We start from the raw sequence: 23,875 nt of genomic DNA on the forward strand, positions 1-23,875 counted from the left end.
ACTTCTCTGCACTGCAGGCCACCTGGCTGAGGTTTCTGGTTTCATTCAGTCTCTTCGCTCTTGCTCCCTTTTGACAAATGTACATATTTTTATAACATCCTCAGATTTCCCCTCCTGATTTTCACCAAGCAAAATTATCACCATCTGGCTCAGTATAATCTTAGATTTGTTGAACAGGCCATGTTCAGCCACCTTGACTTCATTAGAGATGTGCCCTGTGACAAAGTTCCTCCTCTACCTTGGTGGATCCTGCACTTATTGGTGGATTTGCTGACCTCAGAGATTCACCATGTGGGTCAGAGACCTTCCCCTCTGGTAGAAGCCACAGTCCAGGTCAGTTCCTCCTGTGTCTGATCCGGAGTTGGGAGGTTTGGGGGGAACCCGGGCCCGCCCTCTACTCTGGGTTCCAGCCCAGGGCCCTGTGGATTGCAGCTGTCTAGAGTGCCTCCTGGTACAGCTGCGCGACAGCTACAACTCCCTGGGCTACTTCCCCATGGCCTCCTCACCACAGGACCTTTCTCCTGGTGTCTGATAATGCTTGTACTCCTCAGTCTTCCAGCAATATGTCTTCTCACTCTCAGCTCCTAGTGCCTCTTGCTCCCTGCTCCTCGCATGCACACTACAAACTGAAGTGAGGTCCTTTTTAACTCAGGTGCCCTCATTAGCCAACCTGTTCTAATTGATTCTAGCAGTTTCTTCTTAATTGGCTCCAGGTGTCCTAATTAGCCTGTCTGCCTTAATTGGTTCCAGCAAGTTCCTGCTTGTTCTGGAACTGCCCCTATTACCTTACCCAGGGAAAAGGGGGGATCTACTTAATCTGGGACTAATATATCTGCCTTCTAACACACTCCTGTAGCCATCTGGCCTGACCCTGACACATCCCACCCGCCCCACTCAAACCATGGGGTTGGGCGACTTGGGACATCAGGCAGTGTACCCGTGACAAGCCATCTGCATTGCCATGGTGGCTTCCAACCTGGTGTTGTATGGTGAATTGAAAAGGTTGTAGGGACAGGAACCATCTGGACATCCTTGTGTTCTTCTCTTTATTTCGCTGCATCCTCTGGAGGGGTGCATGGTCGGTCACAAGGGTAAACCGTCGTCCCAGAAGGTAATAACGTAGTGTTTCCATGGCCCATTTCACAGCTAGGCAATCTCTCTCAACCACGGCATACTTCTGCTCTCTCGGGAGGAGTTTCCTGCTGAGGTAGAGGATTGGGTGTTCTTCATCTCTGACCATCTGTGGGTGGAGCAGAGGAGTGTGGAGGAAGGGGAAGGGGACCATTGGATTGTCCTATGTGAGGTAACTGCTGAGGAATGATGCTTTCTGGAATGCTAGTGACACGACTGTCTCCCATATGGAAACCTGGGAAGCACTAGACGTATGGGCAAAATGTCATGGGCCAGACCCCCAGCTGGCGTAAATGGGTGCAGACATCGGCACAGAAGTAGCACAGCAGCTGCCTTTGAAAGTTCTCCTTTGCGGGGCTCCAGGGAGTTCTTGGCGACTGTAGAGGGCGGGTGATGTGTGCAAACCCAGAGGCGTGTTTCTGGCGGGTGGGAAGTGGTGGAGAGCCCTGGCGTAGTTTGTTAGGATTGCGAGGACGGATGGCAGGATATTTGTTCGCTGCACTCAGCAAACAGAATGGTCCCGGCCCCACAGAGCATTTGAGGCACTTGGGACATTTTCAGGACAGTTCCAAGAGTCCAACTTTATGGGGGAGTCTTGCAAAACTGGCAAGAGAGGAGTTTGCAGGAGCATTAATTTCCCTGCAGCTGGAAGGAGCCTTTTAGCTCGACCCTGAGCAGAAGGCCCAGTGCCTCAGTGTACTGCGGAGGATTTGCTGTGCTGTTTCTCAGGGCTCGGCATAGTCACCTCTTCTGATAGAGGCATGCGTCTGACGCAGTGGGCATTCACCCACGAAAGCTCATGCTCCAATACATCTGTTAGTCTTTAAGGTGCCACGGGACTCTTTGTCGCTCTTCTGATAGAGTCTCTAATTCCAGGGTCACACGCTGCTTGTTCTGCAGGAGACCAGCTGCTCTCGACGCGGGCGGATTGGTGAACAAGGCAGTGGGTCACGGCACTGACTCCTTACGAGCCTGTGTCTGCACCCTTTTCATGCTGCTGGTTTGAGTGAGCAGCCTCACACCGTGACCTCGGGCTCATGGCGGGGGGTATTACGGGTGCCTGGGAAGCAGCCTGGATTGGCCACGCCGATGGAGCCCGGGCACTCGTCTGCATGCCCTGTTTTCCTGTGCTGGGGGCTCTGTCCCAGCCAGTCACATCACTGCATGGGAACTGTGCATGCGTCACAGGTACCGTGTTATCATGTCCAGTCAGTGGTGCAGCTACCTAGATTCAAGGGCTCCTGGCACCTCAGCGGCATTTTCCAGGCTTGGTCTGCCTTGGAGATGAGGCTTTGCCGTGTGCTTGTTCCCACACACACCTTGGGGAGCGCTTGTGTGTTTGTGACACAGCGGCTCAGAGAGAGAAATGGGCATTAAAATCATGTATCATTGTGACTCTGAAACAACACACCTAGATCCAGACATGCCTGCAGAAACCCTCAGCTTTTCTGTGACTGAGGCTGGCTCTGGCCTACTATCTAGGACGAGCGAGCTGGGAGCTACAGACGCAATCTTGCTGTCGTTGACTTCGATGGGAGCAGAACTGGCACTGTATTTGGGTGAACACGTTGCCTTCGATTGAGCACAAGGGCGTTTCTTTAAGTGCTACTCGGCTGAGGGCTGTGCTGACAGACCAGGGGTCTAGCTTCTGCTCGGCAGGTGTGTCGGGCTGTCTTATGGAGAGGGGATAACCTCACTGTTAACGTTCCTGGAGACACCCAGAGATGTTAGATCAACACAAGAGTCTTGCTGGAAGGTTGTAACGGAACATGGCTGGTCCGTAGCATTCAGAACGAAGACACAAGAACCCAAAAGAGAGAGACAAGGCAGGCTGCTTCCAGAAACAGAGGCACAATTCACCCCCACCTTACTGTAACTGACTCAGAACATGTGGCTTCCCCAGAGTCCTCTAGCCTGAAAGCAGGACCAGGGAATCCCTCACACTTGGTGATAGTTTGTCATTTTTAACACTTTCCTGTACACTAAATCCCATTTTAAGGCTGCAACCAAACTCTCATTATCATTTAATCCCCCTTGTAACTCCCGTCCTTCCTCCTGCCTCCCAGCCCGCCACTCCAAGAAGGAAAAACCTGCTGGTGCTTTCAGAAATGTGGGTTGAGGCTCATTGACACCTTGACAGTTTTCTGACACTTTTGATTACGCTGAGTGAGGACTGGCTGAGAGTAAAATGCATTCAAACGGCTCCGATTATCAATGTTTTGCAAATTCCCAGGTGTTTCTTTGTGTCCCTTGATCTGCCCAATGGATTCACAAGAGTCCACAACCCTGGAACATCCTAGGGGGAGAGTTCTGTATTTTCTCATGCAAAGTGCAGTGTGCAAGGGACGGTGCAGTAACATGTTTAAACAGCGGCTGCTCTGTGAAAAGGAGACTCAGTTCTCTGTCAGTGCTGTGACTGGGGGGAAACAAACAGGCCACCTGGCTGACAATGTTTTCATCCTTGGCCTCTGAACTGGCCTGGGTCGGTTTCTGAAAGTGAAGGAACCCAGGATCTGGGAAGAAGACTCCTCTACCCTCGTGCACCACCCGAAGCCCCCGGCTGGAAGGAAATGCGTAGAGGCATGTGGTAATTGAAGACTTGAGCATTTAAGAGACTTTGTAATGTTTGCTTAAGGAGCTGGGAGCAGAGCGCAGGCCTCTGAGAGAGAAACCTCTGGCATCTCCCCCAAACCACAGTGAGGTGGGCCCACTTTCTGCACTCAGTCTGCTGGTGCTGCCCCATGTACATCCCGGACTCTGAGAGCTGCAGATGGATGGACAAAGCATTATTAGCCATATAGCCGAGAGGCAGTAACTAAGGCTCAGAGAGGTGCAGCCCATCTGCTTAGAGGCCCCATGGATTTGTATGCTCAGCAGTGTCTGTGGAATTCAGTGGTCTGGGCTCTGGGCCAAGGCCCTCTGCTGGCTGGCTGTGCTGTGTCTGCCTGGCTAATTTAGCTGGGTCAGCACATCAGGTGTGCTTTGGAATAGGCTGGGTTCGGCAGGAGCTGTTATTAGCTTGGCCAGCAACACTCGCCCCTTTTATTTAATAATCCGGTGATATGGCCAATCTCCTTTATTTATACAAAATGTAAACCTGTGTCTTCATTTATTACCTGAAAGTAACACAAAGACCAGTTAAAATCATAAATCTTACATTGCCCACATAAAAACCAAACCCAGGACGTGTCATTAATGGGAACGTATTAAACTACTGGTGTCTTTTTCCTGAGGCTTTTGAGTTGTTTGTATGTTGACAGTCCTGATGAAGGGCTGGTGTGCATTTTGGGTCAGAGTTAAGGAGATTGTGCTGTGATTAAATAAACATACCTTGCCGTTTGGGAGAATAATGCATGCCCTTGATTTTAAGCACCTGGGCCTTGTCAGTGCTGTGAGAGGCAAGTTTGCTGTTGTCACCCAGCTGCCTTCACTGGGTTTGGGGACTAAGGGTTCGGGGTTTGAATCTGTTTCTTTTCCTTCAGCCCATCAGCATTGGGTAGTGAAGCAGAATCACTGGAGTCTGGCTGACTGGGAAATGGTCAGCGGTTCCTGGAAAGAGGCTCCTGGGCTCAGGAGCATGCAGAGCATTCGCTGGGTGCGTGGGAAAGCCAGGCCCATCCAGAGGCCTCTCTCCTCCTCAGGGAATGAGGCAGAGGCTGTGTCCTAGCGGGATGTTGGCGGTAGGTGTAACTGACTAGGAGCTCACACAAGACTCTCTGAGGTCAGGCAGGGCCACTTCACTTCTAAACTCCCGGGTGAGTGTGGGGTGTGGAGAGGAGCTCAGGAGGCCTGGAGAGACGACTCTGTAGCTCAGTCTGAGTTTGCTCATTGGGCCTGGTTTTCCATTGCCCTGCACCTTGCCTGGCCACGGACACCAGCATGTTGTAGCTGTAAATTGCTCCAGTTCTAGCAGTTCACATTTGGTGCCAGTATGTACAAGCAGCCCAGGTGCAGGGCAGTGTAAACCTAACCCTCACTGAGCTTACGCTGGGCATGGGCACGGTCCCAGCGCACAAGGAAGATTTCCCTTCTAGTTCCAGAGTGGAGAATGCTCACCGTGAGGCTCTGTCCTCTAATGAGCTCGTTTGAGGAGGGCGCTCACGCAGCTCTCACGCCGGACTGAGACCCGGAGCCTACCCAGGCCTCACCATGGACTTGTGTGATCTTGGGCACGTCCCATGATGCCATGTTTGCCCCTGTGTCAATGGGGATGACGACGACACTGCCCTACGCACCTTCCCAGGGGCGTGGCGAGGCTAGGCTCATGGATGTTTGCAGCACCCTGGGAGGTGGAAGGAGCTAGAGCAGGGTGGGGTGTGTGTGTGTGTTATTCCTTTCCCCTCACACCCACACAGCCGCAACCTCGCGCCAGTCACACTATCCTACGTTTGCACGCAGCAGGTTGCAGCCTGATGAGGATCTGGTGAAGCACTGTGCATTTGGCACTGTGCATTTGGCCATGCCCCCCTCCGGTCCCCAGCCCCCATGCCAGACTCGCACCACCCAAGGAGTTCCACGGCAGGGCAGATCCTGGGCTGCCTCTTCAGGACAGCGTGCCAGCTGCAGGAGGGGCAACCCCCGCTGTTTTGTGCTTCTCTTCTTCTCTCATTTGCATTATTCACAAGCCAGGATCTTTGTCTCCTGAGGCCTTGCTCTGAGGCCAAACTCCCAGAGCTGCCCAGAGGGGAGCTGTGTGCCAAGCCCCAAGGCACCGGAGGTGGGAGAAGTCAGCAGCTCTCGTTGCTTGGCGGCCTTGCTCAGTCACACCCATGTCTTCGTGCCATGGGCTCAGCACTGCCTTTCGTTCTGTGCTGACGTTTCTGGTAATGGACAAGTGGCAAATGCCACAATATTGCTCTGGGAACGGGTCAGCCCCGTCCAAGCGCCCCGGGCACGGGGACCGGCCCCGGCCGAGTGCCCCGGGCACAGGGATTGTCCCCAGCTGAGCGCCCCGGGCTCAGGGATTGGCCCCGGCCGAGCATCCCGGGCACGGGGATCACTGAGGCACTTTTAGTTCGAAATGCCTTTTACTCTAGCCACAGGAAAGCAAGGAGAAAGCTCTAGGTCTCCGGGAGAGAGCACAGTGTGTGCTTCTCTGTAACAGGCTGCACGACCGCGGCGAGGTGCTGAGGGGGCGGGTGCTTAGAAAGCTGAGTGAGCCGTGCGCACAAACAAGGTTCCATAGCGAAGTCCCAGCTCATTGGAAACTTGACATTCCTCAGTTTCATAGAATCATAGATTATTAGGGTTGGAAGGGACCTCAGGAGATCATCTAGTCCAACCCCCTGCTCAAAGCAGGACCAAATCCCTAAATGGCCCCCTCAAGGATTGAACTCACAACCCTGGGTTTAGCAGGCCAATGCTCAAACCACTGAGCTGTCCCTCCCCTAGTTTGATTGTGCTCGTCTCGCCCAAGTGCTGGGCAATGTGCTCGGCCCCAGTGGATGTCGACGCATTGGTGTGTTCACAAGCCTCAGCTGAAAGCCAGGCTTGTGGTTTGCGATGCCGAGGAACGAGGCCTGCCGAGACAGTCACAGGACATTTGCTGGGGAGTGCAGATGGGTCGCTGCAGATTCCTGGCCTCATGGGCGGCGAGTAGGGCGGGCTGTGCCTCCCCAAACTGCCAGGCATGGCTCTGCCCACACTGTGCCCCTAGGCCCCCACTTCGGCTGTGCCACTGGCTCCAGGGGCTGGGGCCACACCGCCTACCTTCCCGGGGCTGGGGGGCTGCAGTGGCGCCTCACGCTCTCCCTCTCCGCACGCTGGGGCTGGGGTCCCCTCTCCTGCCCCCGCCCATCCAATAACTCTGGGCTCAGGCCCCAGGGATCTGCTCAGAAATGGAGCTGTGGCCTCCCCAGTAATGCGGACCAGAGGCAGAGTGAGAATTGGCCAGCTCAGCAGATGGGCTTGGCACTTGTTGGCGAAGTGGCACTGGCTCGTGCTAGGCCGGCTGCCACTTGCCGTCTCTCCAGAGAGTTTCCTGTTTCACAGGCAATAGGCTGGTTATTGTTCCCCTAACTGCATGGGAGATGCATCTCCCTCCTCGCTCTCCTCTGGCTGGGAGCCCTTCGAAGGCTGTCTGCTCCCTCTGCCCAGCACCGTAATGGGGCCGTGACCCTGCTCCCTGAGGCTGGTGAGCCTGCCCCTGCAAAGCCCTCTGAGCCTGGAATCCGTCAGACAGGCAGCCTCACGCACGGCAGCCCCTGCCTGAGCAGCTTTGTCACTGGCCTTCCTCGGGTCCCCTGAGACAGGGCCTGTCACGCAGACACAGCGCAGGCTTCCTGTCTGGGCTGCTGCCCGCTCCAAAGGATCCCAGTCCTCCATCGATTTGCTGTCCCTGCGCTGAACGGCAAGTGCACAGGGCAGCTGTCATGAGAATGAACCAGAGGCCACAGTGGTGTTCTGGCCACCTACCCTCTTCCCAGTAGGTGTGGGGCATCCTGGAGCAGCAAAAGGGCTGGGGCCGGACCAGCATGGACTCCACCACCTCAAGGGGTCACAGCCTTCTCCATGGTCGGGGCTGGGGGCAGGGATGCAGCCAGCTCACTGGGCAGCTGAGAAGACTGTGGTGCAGCCGGCCCTGGAATCAGAGGGAAGGAGAATGGGCACAGGCAGCCCCCGAGTTAGAAGAGGGGTCATAGCTGCCGCCAGCCCCTGAGTAAGGGGGAGGGTACAAATGGTCCCTGGAGAGGGGGCAGGCACGCAGCAGCCACGGGGAAGGGGAGAGAATCCCGGAGGATGTGAAAGGCCTTTACTGCTGCGGTTTAACGGGAGGTTCCCGTTGGTCACCAGGGAATGTCACCTGCCTGTGCCCTGTGGTAGCAGGGCTTCCTTCAGGACAGCAGAGCCCAGCCCCCATGGGGCGGAGAGGCAGCTGGACAGCTGGCCTGGGAATACTTGGGGTGCACAGGGCCCCACCCTGGTGCTTCCCAACCTGGCTTAGCTCCAATAACTTGGGCCAAGAGTCTTCCAACTTGGGTCAGGGTTCCAACCTGCCAGGATGCGCCTGGAATTCAGTTCATACGCAGGGAGATATTTTTAGTTACCGACAGTGGGCAATGCCAGAGGTGCCCTGAGGGAGAAGAACTCACAGGCTCTGATCAGTGATTCTCCCCTCCCATCCATCCATCCTCTCTAGGGAAGGCTAGGCTTACCCATCTGGCTAATAGCCATTTATGCCCATTAGCCTATGGACTTAACCATGAATTTATCCAGTCCCCTTTTAACATAAACAGTGTTACAACCCCCTCAGGTAAGGAGTTCCGAGAAAGTTGACTTGACTGTGAATGTTTGAAGAAGAACTTCCCTTAATTTTTTTTTAACCTGCTTTTCATTGATTTTATTTTGGTGATTTGTTTCTTTTCCTTATGTAATAACTTTTAACTACTCCACTTTCTCTTATTCACCATATCATATATATCATTCATCCCTGTCCCCTTAGTCCCTCTCCTTAGTCTCCTCTAATCTTCCCTAGCCTCTTTAATCCTTCCTGGACCCTCACCTCTCCCCCTCCCCTAACTCTTTTCTCTTTTTTTTTAGTTTTTTTCTAGTTTTTTTTTTCCTTTTCTAGTGAGGAGACCACATCTGTACACAGTATTCGAGATGTGGTATACATAGATGTGGATATATTGGGCAATATTATTATTAACAGTTTATATCCCTCCTAATATCATATTCATCCTTTTTTCTTTTTGACTTCCTCTTTTGTTCATGCCTGACTTCAGAGATCCAAACAGGACATATCTTCAGAGAACTTTTCCTGACCTGCCTAAATTAGCCTTCATATCCGTTGTATGCTGTTGTAGTGTTAGTTATTTTTTTCCAAGTTGCATTACTTTTTATTTATCCACATTTAATTTCATTTTTTTTTTTTTTTTCATGCCATTTTTTTTTGAGATTTGTTCCTTTTTTGTTCTTTCTTTCTTGCTTTTGGTCTTAATATCTAGTCTTAGTTTAGTGTCATAGCAAAGTGTTGCCCACCTCACTGTTTACTTTACCATCATTTTTTTATGAATAAAATGAAAAGAATTGAATTAGGACTGACTCCTTGGGGGAACACCCACTAGTTACCCCTTCCATTCTGAGAATTTACCACAATTTCCCCTACCCTTGTCCTGTGTCCAACCAGTTCTCAATCCCAAGAACCTTCCTTCCCTTTTTTCCTTGACAGACTTTAATCGAGAGCCTTTTTTTGAGACCTGGTCTTGTCGCTTTCTTCTGGAAATCTAAGTACACTATGTCTACCGGATCCCCCTTGTCCACATGTTTGTTGACCTCTTCAAAGAACTCTAATAGATTAGTAAGACACGATTTTATTAAAAAGAAGAAAAATGCTGCCTCCCCACCCCCCATGTGGCTTCATAGTAAGAACCCCGCTGGACCAGGGCCCAGATAGCCGGCTTTCCCCTGCCCTACCCAGGCCAGGGCGCTGCTGACCTTTCTCTTCAATTCTTACCAATATTTATTTGCATTGCCTTGGAGCCCAGTGGTGCCAGGCGCTGTACAAATGCGAAACAAACAGGTAGGTTCTGCCCCAAAGAGCAGAGAATCCGAGTCTAAGACAAGAGACAAAGCAGTTGTGGGCTCAGGTAGACATGGGAGGGAACACGGGTGTTCAGGCCAGCGTAGGGGGCTCACTGGCTGCCCAGCTTTGTCGAGTTTTTTGTAGGCTGGGCGGCAAAAGGGGTTTGAGGGTGGGAGTTGCTGGCTTTGTGGATGTTAACCGAACTCCTCCCACAGGAGAAGGGAAGTGCAATGGAGCTGGGAGGAAAATGTTTAACAACTGAAAGCTGGCGATGGGGCTGATAGCGTGTGAGAGACGAGAGGGAGAGGCCCAGACGGGCCTGGAGAGTGAAGGCAAATCATTCATGTTTCTGGTTTCAAATCTTTGGGGGCCTCTTTGACCATTGGACTAAATAACCTGGCTGTGTGGCTCCGGGGAAAGGACCTTCTCCCAGAAGTCCCTTCACCCAGACTCCTACCAGGTAATTCATGGGTCCCGCTCATCTCCTGCATGCTGTGTCATATGCAGTTAGCGCACGGGATTCTCTTCTGAGCCCACCAAGTCTTTGCACTTGCCTCAGGCTTCCAGGAAATTAGGGGACTTCAGTCCTCTGGAAATTCCCTTCCGCAATAGCAGCGTGCAGCATCACTCAGCTGGGAAGTCCATCACACACCAAAAGCCATTGTGAGGAATATTTCCCAACATAATTACATTTTGACTGCAAAATTCTACCTGCTCCGCTGTGTGCTGTGATCCGTCTTGCACTGATGGGCCACTGTCCTGCCTCCCGTGTTGTCAGTTACACCCAGGCAATATGAGTCCGCAGAATGGGCCCAGAGGGTTGTGGTTTGGGGGTGTTGTACCCTGCTTTGCAGCAGAGGTAGAACTGACAACACAAGGGAAAAGCAGAGGCGAATCAGGCCAATGGAATCTTTCATGTCTCTGGGAAGCTGCCCATTCAGATCAGCCCTTGGTACTGACTGACAGATGTTATTTGATGACCCACATGGGAAATGCGTTTAGCTCCCACTGGGCAGGGTAAGCACGTTGCAAACATGGTCAGGCCAGTGGGGAGTGACACTGGGGGGAGCTGCATGAGTGCTGTTTGTGCTGCCCCCTTGTGTGGCTCACCAGAGGCCTGTCAATCCTGCCACTTCCTCCACAGTTCACTTCACAACAGAAACACAAAAACACACACACCTTGCATCTCCCCCTTTCCTGTTGGAACACTGCCCGCAACTACAATGCAGTTGGGGACACTGCCAGCCTGGACGGCCAGGGCCCCACTTTGCACAACTAGAAAAAACAAAGAGCTTCTCCGTTCTTGGCTGCTAGCACATGGCCCCTGTGGGATTCGACCTGTTCCATTAGTCAGCTGCAAAACCTGTAAACTTGCCATGCAGCTGAATTTGATGCCCTTTGCTTGCACTGGCTGGTAATCCCACACGCAGGGTTTCTTCAGCCTGGCCAAACTCATATTGGAAAGAATTCTCCATTGTCTTTCTTACTGACACCAGCTCCTCTCCTATTGGGGTGAATTCTGCTCCACTGTAAATAATGTATGTGAGAGACGGGGGGGGGAGGGAAATATCTTTTATTGGACCAACTTCTGTTGGCGAGAGAGACAAGCTTGCGAGCTACACAGAGCCCCTCTTCAGGCCTGGAAAGGTGCTCCCGGTGTCACAGCTAGACACAAGAGTGAACAGAGAGTTTAGCATAAGTAGTTAGCACGTATTCTAAAGGACCGGTCAAGGTGAAGTGGCTCATACTTTTGCTGAACTATCTGTATTTACTCAGTTCCTTTCCCAGACCTGAAGAAGAGCTCTGTGCAGTGTTGTCATATGTTAGCTGCGTGTGTGTGTGCTCTCTGCGTGCTGCACTGGCCAGTCAAACTGCCCGTAGAGACCAGGAGGCCTGGTTTATTAGCAAAGGCAATCGGTCAGGTTTATTGTCGCTGAAGCGTGGTCCTAATTCCCCGGATTAATGTCTGCCTGTGACAATGGAGCAGCTCAGTCAGTGGCGGGACTTTCCAGTGCCCTCTAGGCTGGACACCGACACCCAGTACAAAGAAGTTCTGTATTGCCCCTCTGATGCGATTAGTTACCACCCATTATCATGCACATGTTGGTTGGATCAAAACATCTCTATCCATCACACTCTCATCCTGCCCTTATCATCAGGAGGGGTCAGTGTGTTCTCATTATCTTTGGCGGGGGGGTTGTACCATACTTTTCATTGGCTTATGTTGTCTCTTGCTCGTACAGGTGCTGGCACCTAGCAAAGTGCTTCTCCCATTCAGTCCCAACCTCCACTGTGCCTGGGGTCCCACTGCCACACAAGGGGTCAGACCCAGACATGAGCTGAATCAATACACATGGAAGTGGGCCCGCTCCACCATTTGTGTGATTCCTTCTGTGTGGCTACACCATGGTGAATTTGGTCCAGAGAATGGGTGGAAGAAGATGAGGCCAGTGATGGGGCCCATGGGGTAGCATGGGGATGGAAGGTTATTCTAGTTGTTGGATAGACTGAAGGCTGGATATGGGTGTGTGAGGGAGAGTGGAAAGGTCGAAGCTACAAGACGCAGCCCTGGCATGACCCCGGGTGTTGGCAGGAGGGTTGGAGAGAGGATAGGTGGGATTTAGAAATGTTACAGAGGGGGAAGCAACAGGATTTGGTGCAAGGCTGGATGGGTAGACAGAAGAAACGGGAAGGGTCCCAGATAATCTATTGGACATTTTCATTAATGACTTGGATAACAGGGAGGACAGTATGTTTATAAAACTTGCAGTGACACCAAGCTTGGCATGGTGACAGAAACTCTGGAGGGCAGGATTAGAATTCAAAACAGCCTTGATAAATTGGAGAATTGGTCTGACTTCAACAAGATGAAATTCAGTAAAGACAAGTGCACTGTACTTCACCTAGGAAGGAAAAAATCAAATGCACAGCTACAAAAATGGGGAATAACTGGCAAGGCAGACTGCTGCGGAAAAGGCCAGAGGGGTTATAGTGGATCGTAAACTGAATGTGAATCAACAATGTGACGCAGGTGTGAAAAAGGCAAAGCTCAGGCTGGGGTATATTAACAAGTATCCTACATAAGACACAGGAGGTCACTGTACTGCTCTACTTAACTCTGGCGAGGCTTCAGCTGAAGTATTGTGCCCACTTCTGGGGGCCTCACTTTAGGAAAGATGTGGTCAAATTGGAGAGAGTCCAGTATTGAGCAACAAGAATGATCAAAGGTTTAGAAAACCTGATCTATGAGGAAAGGTTAAAAGACTGAGCATGTTTAGTCTTGAGAAAAGAAGACTGAGGGAGGACCTAGTAACAGTTTTCAGCTATGTTAAGGGCTGTTATAAAGAGGTTGAAGGAAGTGGTGACAGCTGGTGGTGTTGGGTTGAAGAAAGTGTCTATGGTTGGCAGTGTCGGGTTGAGGGAAGTGGCGACGGCTGGCGGTGTCGGATTGAGGGAAGTGGTGACAGCTGGCAGTGATGGGTTGAAGGAATTGGCAATGGCTGGCAGTGGTGGGTTGAAGGAGTGATGACAGTTGGGTTTTGGAAGTGGCAACGGCTGGCAGTGTCAGGTTGAGGGAAGTGGAGACGGCTGGCGGTGTCGGGTTGAGGGAAGTGTGTGTTCAGGTTAGAGGACTAGAGGGCAGTGGCCATGAGGATACCGTGGGTGTCAGGTTGAGGGAAGTGGCGATGGCTGGCAGTGGTGGGTTGAGGGAAGTGGTGATGGCTGGCAGTGCTGGTTTGAAGGAGTGATGACAGTTGGGTTGAGGGAAGTGGTGATGGCTGGCGGTGTTGAGTTGAAGGAAGTGTCTATGGTTGGCAGTGTCGGGTTGAGGGAAGTGGCGACGGCTGGCGGTGTTGGATTGAGGGAAGTGGCGACAGCTGGCAGTGGTGGGTTGAAGGAATTGGCAATGGCTGGCAGTGGCGGGTTGAAGGAGTGATGACAGTTGGATTTCGGAAGTGGCGACGGCTGGCGGTGTCGGGTTGAGGGAAGTGTGTGTTCAGGTTAGAGGACTAGAGGGCAGTGGCCATGAGGATACCGTGGGTGTCGGGTTGAGGGAAGTGGCGATGGCTGGCAGTGGTGGGTTGAGGGAAGTGGCGATGGCTGGCAGTGGTGGTTTGAAGGAGTGATGACAGTTGGGTTGAGGGAAGTGGTGATGGCTGGCGGTGTTGGGTTGAAGGAAGTGGCGATGGCTGGCATGGTGGGTTGAAGGAATTGGCAATGGCTGGCAGTGGTGGGTTGAAGGAGTGATGACAGTTGGGTTGAGGGAAGTGGCGATTGCTGGTGGTGTCAGGTTGAGGGAAGTGGCGATGACTGGCAGAGGTGGGTTGAGGGAAGCGGTGTTGGGTTGAAGGAAGTGGCGATGGCTGGCAGAGGTGTATTGAGGGAAGTGTGTGTTCAGGTTAGAGGACTAGAGGGCAGTGGCCGTGAGGATACCGTGGGGGGAGGCCTGGGGCAATTACTGGCTGTGCGGGTTATGGAAGCAGCGACAGGTGGTGATGTCAGTGTGAGGGGGCAGTGACAAGTGGCTGCTTAGCACTGGCACATTCCCTTGTGGGCCCAATTTGGAGGTGGCAGGTAGTCGTGTGAGTCTGGGAGGCAGGGCTGGCTCCAGGCACCAGCGCAGCAAGCAGGGGCCTAGGGCAGCCAACGGGAAGGGGCGGCACGTGTGGACCTTCGGCGGCAATTTGGTAGCGGGTCCCTCAGTCCCTCTCAGAGGGAAGGACCTGCTGCTGAATTGCCGCCGAAGAATGAAGCGGTGGCGGTGGAGACAATCGCGGCTTTTTTTTTTTCCCACGCTTGGGGCGGCAAAAACGCTGGAACTAGCCCTCGTGGGAGGGGCTGTCGGCAGCTGTGCAGGTCCAAGGAGCAGCCACTGGTGTCTGTGCTTGTCTGTGGGGGAATTCACAGGGAGCTGCAAAGTTGCAGTGTAGCAGTTACTGGCAGCTGTGTGGATCGTAGGATGACCAGATCTCCCGATTTTATAGGGACAGTCCCGATTTTGGGGTCTTTTTTTTATATAGGCTCCTATTACCCTCCACCCCCTGTCCTGATTTTTCACACTTGCTGTCTGGTCACCCTAGTGCGTCGGCGTATGTAGTGACAGCCAGCTCTCTAGACCTGAGGGAGCAGTAAGAGTTGACTTCATGGGTTGGAAGGAGCAGGAGGAACCATCTTTGTGGGTGTGAGGGAGCAGCCAGCTTCATGGGGCAGAAATTAACACCTGAATTATTGGAGGTGCACACAGGCAACACCAACTAACTCAACGAAGCCATGTCACGCAGGACACCATCTAACACAAGTTTCTTCCTAGTGCTCCATGTCCCTTTCCCAGAAACCTCGCGTGGATCAATTATGGAGCGTTTGCATTTGGAGAGGGGGTTCATTGCTGCCTTTGATCAGTGTTGGGGCTCTCTGGGTCCCGTGAGAGCTTGTTCCGTTGCCATGTCCCTGCCACCATGTTCGAGCAGCCTCTGAAATGCAGAAGAAAAGCAGATTGGCAGCTGAGCTCGGTTGTCTGTGTGGCTCATTTCCATGCCAGTCTGTCTCTCGTACACACATACCGAGTGGCAGTTCTCATGACTGTGGGGTTCCTGCCCCAGTGGGTGAGGAAACTATTTTGTGCCATTTGTTTTTTTTCCATCAATCCCAGTGTAGTAGTTCCAGGAATGATATCAGCACTAGAAATGTTCTCTGATGCCATTGTAATCCCTGGAAGAGAACTGCCTTCCGGGGCTATGCAGGCAGCTGGCATGTGCCCATGGTAGCCCTGAGTCCCTAGAGATGGGGAGTGTTTTTCGTCCTGCCCATTGCTGACTTCCACCATTAGCTGCTTCCTTGCATGACCAGTGAATGGAGCAATCCTGAGGCCTGGCTCCCGGTGCTGAGCACAAGAGGGTTACCCAGAGTCGCTGCTACTCCTGGCCGTACCCCCCCACTCCCGCACACACATCTCTTGGCTGCAGCCTGCCTTCATGCTCCTGAGGAGAACAGAAAAGAGAAGGACCCTAGCCAGGAACTCCAAGCAGGCTGCACTTCCGCCTCCCGCCACTACCAAAGCTGCCTTTCCTTCTCCAGATCGCTTCCCTAGGCAGAGTTCTAGCCCCCATCAACACCAACTTGGACACGCAGCATGGCTGATCCTTGGCTATCATTTCCTTGACAGGTTCATCTATCATTTCTGCTACCCTGCCAGCTTATTAGCAGATGTTATTCTGTTCCCAGAGGATAAGCGGGAGGTAAACAAATGGCCCAAGCTACAGATGGCTTGGCAGAGCCTGCCCCACACTCTCTCTTATTGATACAAGACTGCCAGCTCCAGAGACCTCCCAGTGCAGGCAGCGGCTGCCAGGAGGCGTCAGGAGCTGGGATGTGGAGAGGGGGAGCTGCAGCACCAGGCTGGGATGTGTGGATGGGCTGTGCCGGAAGCAAAGCCACCGATTCCAATCACTGTGGTGGGACGCGCAGAGCAGAAGCCACGTGATGTTGGTATCATTATAAGAACATAAGAACGGCCGTACTGAGTCAGAGCAAAGGTCCATCTAGCCCAGTATCCTGTCTGCCGACAGCAACCAATGCCAGGTGCCCCGGAGGGAGTGAACCTAACAGGTAATGATCAAGTGATCTCTCTCCTGCCGTCCATCACCACCCTCTGACAAACAGAGGCTAGGGACACCATTCCTTACCCATCCTGGCTAATAGCCATTAATGGACTTAACCTCCATGAATTGATCTAGTTCTCTTTTAAACCCTGTTCTAGTCCTAGCCTTCACAGCCTCCTCAGGCAAGGAGTTCCACAGGTTGACTGTGCGCTGTGTGAAGAAGAACTTCCTTTTATTTGTTTTAAACCTGCTGCCCATTAATTTCATTTGGTGGCCCCTAGTTCTTGTATTATGGGAATAAGTAAATAATTTTTCCTTATCCACTTTCTCAACATCACTCATGATTTTATAGACCGCTATCATGTCCCCCCTTAGTCTCCTCTTTTCCAAGCTGAAAAGTCCTAGCCTCTTTAATCTCTTCTTATATGGGACCCGTTCCAAACCCCTAATCATTTTAGTTGCCCTTCTCTGAACGTTTTCTAATGCCAGTATATCTTTTTTGAGATGAGGAGACCACATCTGTACACAGTATTCAAGATGTGGGTGTACCATGGATTTATATAAGGGCAATAAAATATTCTCCATCTTATTCTCTATCCGTTTTTTAATGATTCTCAACATCCTATTTGCTTTTTTGACTGCCTCTGCACACTGCGTGGACGTCTTCAGAGAACTATCCACGATGACTCCAAGAGCTCTTTCCTGATTAGTTGTAGCTAAATTAGCCTCCATCATATTGTATGTATAGTTGGGGTTATTTTTTCCAATGTGCATTACTTTACATTTATCCACATTACATTTCATTTGCCATTTTGTTGCCCAATCACTTAGTTTTGTGAGATCTTTTTGAAGTTCTTCACAGTCTGCTTTGGTCTTAACTAACTGCTCAAGATAGTATCATCTGCAAAGTTTGCCACCTCACTGTTTACCCCTTTCTCCAGATCATTTATGAATAAGTTGAATAGGATTGGTCCTAGGACTGACCCTTGGGGAACACCACTGGTTACCCCTCTCCATTGTGAAAATTTACTATTTATTCCTACTCTTTGTTCCCTGTCTTTTAACCAGTTCTCAGTCCATAAAAGGATCTTCCCCCTTATCCCATGACAACTTAATTTATGTAAGAGCCTTTGGTGGGGGATCTTGTCAAAGGCTTTCTAGAAATCTAAGTACACTATGTCCACTGGATCCCCCTTGTCCACATGTTTGTTGACCCCTTCAAAGAACTCTAATAGATTAGTAAGACATGATTTCCCTTTACAGATGGCATTAAAATGTCCGGTTATGGCTTTGGAAGTAAGTGTATATTTCATGCACGTGTATGTGCTTTGAGAGCCTGAGGCAGAAGCGCTTTGGGTTAGAGATTTCCTACACACACCCTGAGGGTTGTCATGCATATGTGCTCCATGCATGTGTATGCGTGTGTGTAGAGGAGGAAGGGGACCCACGTAAACATTCCTCACTCTCATCCCCACTGCTCTAATTACTCTGCTCTCCGTGATCATCCCAGGTCCTGCCCTGACTTTGTGGCACTGCATCTAAGCTAGAGCTGGGCTAGTAATTCACAACGCCTTATTGGGTGAATTTTCCTGCTTTGGCAGACTGTGATTTTCCGAGAGGTGGAGGGCCGTCCGTGGGGAGGGATGGGTGCGTTGGGATCCTTCACAATCCTGTTCTGTGAGTGGCAGAAAGATAGAATTCAAGCTCTTTTGACCAGACTGGACAGCTAGGTTACATGATGTCCCTACTCCCCGTTCGATGAACAACCCTCTCAGCATGAGGGTGCCCAGCAGAACTTGACATTGGCTTTCCGTGAATATTCAGTAATCGTAACTGGAGAGCTGCCATTCCCCGCCCTAGGAAGGGAGCAGAATGTGATCGTTTAAGGATTCTAATGATTATATTTGGCAGCGTCCCCCGAGCTCTGGTCATGGCAGCCCCAGGTCATCAGACTCTAGGGATATATGGAAACTCAGGGAATTCAACCCAGTCCCTGTCCCAGTGACTTAAGGAACTCACTTTCTCCTCCTGTGGCAGTTCAGCTCAGTGGAAGCAGCTAGGCTGCCAGGCCCCAGTTTATAGCCAAGCTTACTGGTCTCCAGCCTAGGATACACTGCCAGGCCTGCCTGCGAGCCCAGGAAGGGGTGAGCTGACCTAGTGTATGTGGGAGGAGATGTCCTGGGCGGGGCGATGGAGCAGACAAGAGTGTTTTGTGACTCCTGATCCATGCTGCCCTGTGCATGTTCTTTGCCTACAGCTGTCTGTCAGCACACCTTGGGCAGCATTGATATACATCGAAATAAATCCCCATGGTCTCCTGGACCACTCCCCAGAGGGCTCTCCCAAGATGGAAATGTCCAGGAGCACTGTATAGAGCGGGAGAACTTTGCTGTAGGTTGTTTTGGACCATTCTATGGAATTCTTCTCCTGCTACAGGGTGGGTTAAATAACCTAGCGATGAGATCTCGTTCTTTATTGCATTCTGTAGGTGTTAGAGCAGTGTCTGTGGGGCCTGTTAAATTCTTTTACCCAATGGCAATTCCCTGCTGGTTTGTTCTTCTCACCTCTGATCATTGAGTGAGAGTCTGTTCTCCCACACTCTATGGGCCTGTGTTTCCTAGCAGGACCAGGTTGTGGGAGTGGGACATCCCAATAGGTATCGTAACATGCTTTTGATCCAATAGGTGCCAGCTCAAGGACACAGTCATTATCTACACGGTCGCCCACAATGCAGATACGGGAGGGCTATGTAGCCCACAGAACAATCCATATGTTCTACTACATGGACTCCTGCTCTAGCTAGGGTGACCAGATGTCCCGATTTTATAGAGACAGTCACGATTTTTGGGTCTTCTTCTTATATGGGCTCCTATTACCCCCCTACTCCCGTCCCGATTTTTCACATTTGCTGTCTGGTCACCCTAGCTCTAGCATAGCCTGTCAGACACTGTCTCACATGCCTGCCACAGAAGCCATCTTGCGTGTAGAGACACACACACACACCCTCCCATGGCCCTGAAACAGGAACTGTCCACTACACATGTCCTGGCTCCATCAGAGACATTGACCAAGATTCCCTCATCTGCTCGGGGGACTTTGTGCATCCTAGTGATGACAAGCAGCCACCTGGATCTGGCTGAATGTCTGACCTGTGTCACAGTCAAGACACCATCGCACATTCACACCAGTTCTGGCCCAGTGCAGTGTTTTGTATGGAGCATGTATAAACAGTGGTAATTTAGCATAATTTTCCCCTTGACTACATCTAAAATAAATGTGAATCATCGCCACAGGTAATTAACATTTCTTTACAACATTAAATTCTAAATGATTACAACTCCTGCTCAATGAAAATTTGTCATGCTTTGTGTTCCCATTTTTCCTGGCCAGCTGTCTCTCCAGAGCTGATAAATGGGAGCAGCATGCAGTGACAAATTGGCTCTGACTTCACCACCCCTAATTTGGGGGATCAGCTCCGGCTCCTTGGTCAGAAAGCACAAATCCAGAGGATGAGCAACCTCATTAACGCTGCATGCATGAGGCCTGCCAGCTTGGGGCATGAGTGAGTGCATCTCCCACAGCTGGGGAGTGGAGCTGGGAGGAAGGTGCATACTGGCCTCTGCATTGTGCAAACAGGCCCATAGAGGTGAAGGCCAAAGGCCAGACATAGGTGCCTGGAGCAGCATGGCCAGGCCCTGATGATCAGAAATCATGAGCCCAAATCCACCGGATTGGCTCAAGACTCACAAGATTTCCAAAGAGAAGAATTGTTGGTTCTTTGCCTTCCAGGGGAAGGGGGGCAGTGTGTGCATGCGCAGGTCATGCTTTCCGGCTTCTCCCTACCACCAGGAGGGCTGGAAACGTTCTTTTGTGAAATGAAAGCTCAGTTTCCCATGCGCCGCCATGTTTTAAGGAAACAACAGACGTCACCAGACTCATGATGAGATTGCCAGAGTTGCAACGTTGCCCAAGCCAAGCCCCTCAGGCACGTAACTGATGTGCCTCAAGCCTGGCTCTGTGGATATGGGGAAAGCCATGGATGTGATATATCTTGACTTTAGCAAAGCTTTTGATACGGTCTGCCACAGTATTTTTGCCAGCAAGTTAAAAAAGTCTGGGCTGGATGAATGGACTATACGGTGGATAGAAAGCTGGCTAGATTGTTGGGCTCAATGGGTAGTGCTCAATGGCTTGATGTCTAGTTGGCAGCCGCTATCAAGTGGCGTGTCCCAGGGGTCGGTCCTGGGACTGGTTTTGTTCAACATCTTTATCAGTGATCTGGATGATGGGATTAATTGCACCCTCAGCAAGTTCACTCTGAACTGGAGGGAGAGGTAGATTCGCTGGAGGGTACAGATAGGGTCCAGAGTGACCTAGACAAATTGGAGGATTGGGTAAAAGAAATTTGATGAGGTTCAACAAGGACAAGTACAGAGTCCTGCACTTAGGATGGAAGAATCCCATGTACCGCTACAGGCTGGGGATCGACTGGCTAAGCAGCAGTTCTGCAGAAAAGGACCTGGGGATTACAATGGACAAGAAGCTGGATATACGTCAGCAGTGTGCCCTTGTTGCCAATAAGGCTAATGGGACATATTGGGCTGCATTAGTAGAAGCACTGCCAGCAGATCGAAAGAAGTGATTATTCCCCTCTAGTTGGCACTGGTGAGGCCACACCTGGAGTATTGTGTCCAGTTTTGTTTCCCACACTACAGAAAGGATGTGGACAAATTGGAGAGAGTCCAGTGGAGGGCAATGAAAATGATTCAGGGGCTGGAGCACATGACTTACAAGGAGAGGCTGAGGGAGCTTAGGTTATTTAGTCTGCAGAAGAGAAGAATGAGGGGGGATTTGATAGCTGCTTTCAACTACCTGAAAGGGGGTTCCAAAGAGGATGGATCTAGACTTTTCTCAGTGATAGAAGATGACAGAACAAGGAGTAATGGTCTCAAGTTGCAGAGGGGGAGGTTTAGGTTGGACATTAGGAAAAACTTTTTCACTAGTAGGGTGGTGAAGAACTGGAATGGGTTACCTAGGGAGGTGGTGGAATCTCCTTCCTTAGAGGTTTTTAAGGTCAGGCTTGACAAAGCCCTGGCTGGGATGATTTAGTTGGGTTTGGTCCTGCTTTGAGCAGGGGGTTGGACTAGATACCTCCTGAGGTCCCTTCCAACCCTAATCTTCTATGAAGCCTGGCACACAAAAATGAAGGTATTCAAATTAGGGTCTGAGTAACTTGCTTCGGGTCCCACGGAGCTGGGATAAGACCCTAATTCTCTCGGCCAGACTCTCCTTGTGCTACCTGGCAGGCTCCGTGGCACATTGAAGCTCAGTCAAGCTCGCTGTCCCATACTCGTCAGGGTGGGGAGCAGCAGCTGAGGCGGGGCGGGGGGTGGAGGGGGAGGGAGAAGACCCTTCTCTGGCAGCTTCAGGCCCCTGCTGCCCTCTCCATGTTTCTGAGGAGTTGCTCAGGAGAAGCTGACCGTAGCTTTGGGAAGAGGGAGAGCTGCTGGAGGGACACGCTTTGCAGAAGGAGGGAAGGGATTAGAACTGGCCCTGAGCTACTGTGCTCCTCTGCTCCCTCCTTCCCTCTCCTCCCGTCACCTGTTACCCCAAAACTACTGTCAGCTTCTCCTGGGCAATTCTGCTCCTTCCCACACAGGCTTGTCTGCCCTTGGTGAGAAAGAGAAGCCAAAGCTCCCAGCTGTCCCTCCGCCTTGCCTTGCAGTGCCAGCACAGCCCAGGGTATACAACTCAGCTGCATCCCACTGAAAATATTGTTCTGCGTTTAATCAACAAGGATTAGCCAATCTCCATGCGCCAGGTGTAGCAATTTGCCTGCAACTTGGAGGGAGGAGCCCAGGTTGCAGCAGGAGGGCAGAGTTTGGAGGAGGCCCCAGGAAGTCAGTCTGTGTGCACATGGCTGGAATGTCAGCTGCACTGGTTGCACTGCTGGAAATAGTTCTCTTAATAGTTTAATTTTGTTTTACGAGCATGAAGGCCTCTCATATTATTACCCAGCATGTGGTACATGAACCATATGAGGAGGCCTGTAGGGGGTGCTATGGTGAGGAGTAGCGGAGTCCTGGACAGGCCATTCCTCCTCCTCTAGCAGGGAATTAATTCCCTGCCCTCAACTTGCCTGGGTGTCTTGCCTACTTTGTGCTGCTGCTCCCCTGCCTCGTGCTGGGAAGCAGCAGCTGGTGGACAGCGCTAGGAGGCCACTGTAGCCAGCGGCAGGGCAGAGCCAGTCAGGAGCCTGGGTCAGTTTCATGCAGAGGCACGTGGGGACTCAGAAGCCCCTGCCACTGGGCTCTCCAGGGCTTCTAGAAGGGACAGGGAAGAGCTAGCGAGCTGGGAGGTCCCTTTGGAGGGGCAGGAGTGGAACTTTCTCACAGAGCAAGTATCTTTCCCGTAGGGACATTGAGCTCAGTGTCTAGATATGGGGTTTACCAAGCCAGTGGATGAGTCTGCGCTGGGTGCTGCCTTCTGACTGCTTCCTTTCCCCCTCTCCTCTAGCCTGCGAGCTGGGATTTTACAAGTCAGCCCCTGGTGACCAGCTGTGTGCCAAGTGCCCCCTGCACAGCTACTCAGAGAGCCGGGCTGCACAGGTGTGCCGCTGTGACAGCAGCTACTACCGGGCAGCACAAGATCCTCCGTCTGCAGCCTGCACACGTAAGTACCTGCCCATCTGCCTCGGACTGCCCGCCCACTTTCCACAGCACGCAGGGAACAGAACCCGAATCAGCCTGGCTACAGCGGGAGAGGGAGATTCCCATGCAAGTGGGAAGGGGAGTATGTTTCTGTGGGACAAGAGGGACCTCAACACTAAAGGGGTGAATGTGTTAGAAACGTCGGGCTGGAGTCCTGGCCCCACTGGAGTCAATGGGAGAGTTGTCATGCTCTGTGCGTGTCTGGGGCGAGCGCTGTGAGTGTACCCAGGGGTGTTTGTGTTGTCCCGGAGGCATGTCTGCAATAGGATAACGGTGTGTGTTTCAGTCAGGATAGCTCACATGTCAAAGCTACAATGTGCCTTGACTTCACAAGGATTTTAAAGCATGTAAGCGTTAGTGTTTTAAACCCTTCTTTTTCTTAGTGTAGATGGGGCCTGTCTCTCTGCATGTGAATGCCATGGATTCAGATACACAGATTCCCAGGCAAGAAAGGACCATTGTGATTATCTAGTCTGATCTCTTGTGTAACACAAACCAGAGAATTTCCCCAAGGTAATTCCTAGAGCAGATCTTTTAGGGAAAAAACCCCAATCTTGGTTTAAAAGTGATCAGGGATGGAGAATACACTGTGACCTTTGGTAAGCTGTTCCAATGCTTAATTACTCTCACTATTAAAAATGTACACCTTTTTTCCATTCTGATTTTGTCTGGAGTTAACTTCCAGCCATTGGATCATGTTAGACCTTTCTCAGCTAGACTGAAGAGCCCATTATTAAATATTTATTCCCGTGTAATTACTTATAGACTGTTATCAAGTCACCCCTTAACATTCTCTTTGTTAAGCTAAATAGCCTGAGCGCTTTGAGTCTATCACTGTAAGGCAGGTTTTCTAATCCTCCAATCATTCTCGTGGCTCTTTGAATCTGTCAACATCCTCCTTGAATTGTGGG

General features: G+C 51.4%; 1 protein-coding gene across 4 annotated transcripts in view; it reads left to right on the forward strand.

Annotated features, from left to right (window-relative positions):
• EPHA8 (EPH receptor A8) overlaps positions 1–23,875 on the forward strand; it is a 131,719-nt gene that overhangs the window by 67,326 nt on the left and 40,518 nt on the right. For all 4 annotated transcript variants that reach the window (XM_039509366.1, XM_039509367.1, XM_039509369.1 and 1 more), the window contains one exon: positions 22,771–22,926. In XM_039509366.1, the coding sequence (XP_039365300.1) occupies positions 22,771–22,926 (156 nt within the window). The remainder of the gene's footprint in view (positions 1–22,770; positions 22,927–23,875) is intronic.

This window comes from Mauremys reevesii, linkage group 21, assembly GCF_016161935.1.
Source record: "Mauremys reevesii isolate NIE-2019 linkage group 21, ASM1616193v1, whole genome shotgun sequence".
Taxonomy (NCBI): domain Eukaryota; kingdom Metazoa; phylum Chordata; order Testudines; family Geoemydidae; genus Mauremys; species Mauremys reevesii.